Source organism: Pangasianodon hypophthalmus, chromosome 8 (genome assembly GCF_027358585.1).
Source record: "Pangasianodon hypophthalmus isolate fPanHyp1 chromosome 8, fPanHyp1.pri, whole genome shotgun sequence".
Taxonomy (NCBI): Eukaryota; Metazoa; Chordata; class Actinopteri; order Siluriformes; family Pangasiidae; genus Pangasianodon; species Pangasianodon hypophthalmus.
In genome coordinates, this window is record NC_069717.1 from 2,016,213 (window position 1) to 2,021,212 (window position 5,000).

At 41.8% G+C, this 5,000-nt stretch overlaps 1 protein-coding gene across 2 annotated transcripts in view; it reads left to right on the forward strand.

Moving 5' to 3' along the window:
- tab3 (TGF-beta activated kinase 1 (MAP3K7) binding protein 3) overlaps positions 1-4,291 on the forward strand; it is a 14,693-nt gene extending 10,402 nt beyond the window's left edge. For both annotated transcript variants that reach the window (XM_053235889.1, XM_053235890.1), the window contains exons 6-7: positions 991-1,065; positions 3,460-4,291. In XM_053235889.1, coding sequence (XP_053091864.1) covers positions 991-1,065; positions 3,460-3,650 — 266 coding nt within the window. In that variant the 3' untranslated portion in view covers positions 3,651-4,291. The remainder of the gene's footprint in view (positions 1-990; positions 1,066-3,459) is intronic.
- Positions 4,292-5,000: the final 709 nt, after the last annotated feature.

Here is a 5,000-nt window from a genome sequence, read left to right on the forward strand (position 1 = left end):
GATGAGCCAATCGACAGACGAGTCTGGAATGATTGATGGCTACGGAGGTATTTTGACAGCCTGGAAGCTCCGCCCCCTTCCCATCATCTCACGTTATCCATCTCTTGTCTGGTCTCGATCTTCTCACTTGAACGATTCCTCGCTTTCTATCACAGTGAACAGAATATTTCGAGTTTATTATATAAAATAAAATCTACGAGTGTGTGTTGGACCCAACTAACATTCGACAAGTGTATAGTTAAGATCTTTTTTTTCGGCAGGAAGATTAAACAGGTCAAATCTAAGATTCTATAAATAATTGATTAAATCGCTGTTTGCTGTCCTGTGCCTCTGTTTTAGTTCAAATGTAGAAAGTTTACCTGCACTGTTTATTATTAATTACTGCACATAACATCTTTTTTTTTTTTTTTTTTTATAGAATAGTAAGAAAGAAAGTTTTCTCCTTTCAGGTGTCTCCTCAGGGAGAAAAAATCAATATGTTGTTTTGTGCAAACTACATTCATCTCAGAGCCGTTTCTATTTTCTGTCATTTCTATTTGCTGTAATTAAGCTCTGTGTTTATAGCATCATTATACAGCAATCTAATTTAATGCTTTGCTTCATGTTGTACTGTATGGAGCTTTAATCTGTCCAGTCACTGACACGGTTAGAATTTTTGCATGACTAATAAATGTGCAGTGTGTTGCCACAAAGTTAACGGAATTTACCCTGTTTTAATTTTTTAGGTTAATAGGTTTGAAGGTTAATGCTATTCCTGGACTCTGACCTGTTTTTGTACAAGCATTAGGAGGTTTTTTAATGAACTGAACACCTCTGTTGACAGTTAATCCTAAATTTCTAGCTTTAGTGCTCTGATGAGTCAGTCCAGTTTGCTTTATTTCAGGGTTAAACTAAATGTGTTTAGTCAGCTGTATATGAGGAATAAGGTGATATCTGGTGGATTCATTGGCTATCTGTTTTTGTCTTTTGTTTGTTTGTTTGTTTGTTCAGACAAATTCGACCCTAAAGCTATGAACAACTTTTACGATAACATCCAGCCTGGTCCGGTCGTCCCGCCCAAAAAAGGTGAGATCGTCTTTGTGCTATTAAATTACTGATTTGGTGGTTTATCAGATTTTTACACAATCTCCCCCTGTATCAGACAAGACCTTTGTTAACTTTATTTTCTGGAACTATGAGTCACAAAGCACATCCAGTTCTTTAGCGATGTGGTTTAGGACACAGTGGGACTTCCTGTAATCTATAAACAGTTGGCTGAACGCTGGAACGGTACGCTGTCGGCCATCTTGTACAACCAGAATCACTGGAAATCTCAAAGTTATGCAGATGATAAACTAGTTGTAATTGAAACCTAAATGTAAATATTATTGTATTATATATTATAAACCATGTCTTTAAACACATCGAGGTTTAAAGATGGTATTCATTTAAAAAAAGATTTGTGTGAGAGAGACCTCCATCGAACACTAAATACATTTCTGATTCTTAAAGAAATAAAACACTCTGTGTCATGCTGTTATAGGAAAATAATCACTGACAGGTCGGTGTGTTTCGAACCACTTTGAAGTTGATTCTTTTCCTAAAACAGCACGTCCCGAAGTGTTTTAATCCTCTCGTACCACAGCACTTTGCCCTTACAATTTTTTTTCATTATTAAAGAATGACACGTCATACTTTTTATTTGTTTATAGTCAGGTTTAATGTTGGAATATTGCGAAACAAGTTAGTTCCTGTTTTCACTTACGTTATAGCAGCTACAAACAGTCCTTCCCTCACCAGCCTCTGTTTTTTTTCTCTCTATTGAACTTAATAAGACACTAAAATGTTACAAAGCACTGACACTGGAGACTCCTTCTATAAATGATAAATAAACATCTCCTTACATATCAACGTTTTTTAAAATCCGTCCCTGTGAAGGAGCTGTTACTGTAGAAACGATATCGTATAAAAATGATAAACGTGTGATTTGTAGCTGCACTACTGTCACAGCTGCTGTTCGAGAAAATGAATCAACACCTTCTGACCAATCAGAGCTCAGGATTGAGCAGCGCTGTGATGTAAGGAGCAGTAAGACGTGTTAGTGGAGTGATGCTGTACGGTTTAAGCGAGGACCTGTTACACTTCATCCTGTGAGCTGCAGGAGGAGACGTCCTCCATCCGCTCTGCTCCTTAAATACCTTATTGATTTTTTTTCCTCACCGAATTTAGCACTTACTCTCTTTCCCCTGCTCGCTGTCTCGCTTTAATTCTCTTTGACCTCCGCTGACTCTGAGATTGGAAGGTGAAGTGCTGCGGAATCGAGTTACCGGCTTCTCGTCATCGCAACATCTCTTTTCAGCACCTGACCATCACTGCTGAATGGTGTGGGGATGAGTCAGGAATTACCTCGCTCGCTCCGTCTCTCTCTCTTTCTGTCTCTCTGTCTCTTTCTTCATGTCTTTTTTTTTTTCCCTGTCACTCTCTGTATGTCTCTGTCTATATCTCTCTCTTTCTGTTTGTTGCTCTCTCTCTTTCTGTCTCTCTGTCTCTTTCGTCATGTCTTTTTTTCCCCTGTCACACTCTGTATGTCTCTGTCCATATCTCTCTCTGTCTCTGTTTGTTACTCTCTCTCTGTTGGTCTCTGTCTGTCTGCATCTCTTTCTGTCTATCTCACTGTCTCAATCTGCCTCCCTCTATCTTTTTCTCTCTCTCTGTCTTTATCTCCATGTCTTTTTCTGTCTCTTGTTTAACTGCCTGTCTTTATCTATCTATCTATCTCTCTCTCTCTCTCTCTCTCTCTCTCTCTCTCTCTCTGTATCTTGGTCCCTCTCTCTATCTGTCTCTCTCTCTTTTTGTCTCTCTCTGTCTATCTTTCTGTCTATCTTTCTGTCTGTCTTTCTGTCTCTTTCTTCATATATTTTTTTCCTCTGTGTCTATCTCTCTCTGTCTCTCTCTCTCTGTTGGTCTCTGTCTATCTCCCTCTCTTTCTGTCTATCTCTCTGTCTCTATCTGCCTCCCTCTATCTATTTCTCTCTCTCTGTCTATCTCCATGTCCTTTTCTGTCTCTTGTTCTGTTTATCTGTGTGTTTCTCTATCGATCTTCTAACTCTATCTATCTCTTGTCTGTCTCTCTCTGTCTCTCTCTATCTCTCTCTCTCTCTTTGTCTCTCTCTGTCTATATCTTTCTGTCTGTCTTTCTGTCTCTTTCTTCATGTCTTTTTTCCCATCACTCTCTGTATGCCTGTCTCTATCTCTCTCTCTCTCTCTGTTGGCCTCTGTCTGTCTACCTCTTTTTCTGTCTATCTCACTGTCTCAATCTGCCTCCCTCTATCTATTTCTCTCTCTCTGTCTATCACTGTCTTTTTCTGCCCCTCGTTCTGTTTATCTGTCTTTCTCTATCGATCTTCTAACTCTATTTATCTCTTGTCTGTCTCTCTCTCTCTCTCTCTCTCTCTCTCTCACTCTCCATGTGTGTGTTAGATGGAGGAGTAGCAGTAGCAGCAGCAGCAGCAGGAGGAGGAGGAGGAGGAGGGCCGAGGCCGAAGCCGAAGCCAGCGCCGCAGCGTGACGAGGACTTCGAGGGCGCTCAGTGGAACTGCGAGAGCTGCACTTTCCTCAACCATCCGGCTCTGAACCGCTGCGAGCAGTGCGAGATGCCGCGCTATACCTGAAACCCCGCCCCTTTTAGCACGGTCCCGCCCACGACTCAACCCCCAACCTTCGCCTCACACCTCCTTTCCCATCATGCACCTTTCCAGGCCCTGCTGAGGGAGGTGTGACCAAATCTGTGTACTCCATCAGGCCATGCTCCCTCTTGATCTTAATCAGGCCCCGCCCCCTGCCGGCCTTAATCAGGCCCCACCCCCTCATCTGTGCACTTGTTTGAATGACTTTTCTTTCCTACTGAAAAATGATCAGGTGAGCCTAAGCGAACAAAACTGGGACTGGTCGGCTTCGGAGCTGAGGAGGGTGTGGTTTAATTTAAAGGGGGAGGAGGGGGCGTGGCCACCCTTCCAGGCAGAAAGACAGCCATGTTTACACGTAGAAGGGAGCCCGAGCCGACCGGACGGTGAAGCGACGCAGGCCGGGCTCTGGTTGGTTTTACTGTAGACGTCACACTGTATGCGCTCATGGAGAGCTTCTCGCTGAGTGAAGAACACTAAGAGACAAAAGTGCACATGAATTCTGTCCTACCTGGTACTTTTATGCATATTATGCCATACTGTATTCTGTGTTCAAAGGTGTTGATTTATTTCCTGTGCAAATGCATCACATTGCTGTACGTAATAAAGGAGTTGATTCTATGTGATGACACACTCGCAGCTCGAGCTCTTGATTCTGAAAGCTGATGGAGCGGAACGGTGGCGAGGTTTTGCGTCTCGGTGTTTATTGCCTTCATTGCTAGTCAAGCTGTTAGCTAGCTACTTTAAAAAAAAACTGTGTGCGCGTGTGTGCGCGCATGTGTGTGGCTGCTCTGTGGATAATGCTGATGATAAATAATGCACAATGTGAACAAAAGTTCACTTTAGGTTTCAGTTCTTCATGAAATTGCGTAGCTTGCAACTGGTTAAACTATTTTGTTGAACAGAGTAGCATTGATATATTTTATAACATGCACTATTTATGTGTATGCAAAATTTAGGCTTAACATCAACAACCATTTTTCTTACACCATATAGAAAAACGTTGCTCGTGTTTGCTTTAGCGTCGTATCTACGAGATTCCTGTTGAATCGGTTCATAAATCTAATTTTAGCATTGTTTTGAAAAATCGTGTTTCTATCATGTTGAAGTGCTACGCTAGCTATCGACACACACCAATCAGAGACATTGCTGTATCCATGGAAACAGAGACCCACCCACTTTAACAGAGTGTAACAGAATGACTTGCGTGAGTGAAAATGATTTGCGATGCTTTAAGGAACCTGTAGTTTGTTTTCTTCTTGCGACTTTCATGTGTACCTGCTTTAAATCATTCTGAGGTGATTCATCTTTCAGCTTGTACAGTTCGTCTCCGCTAGT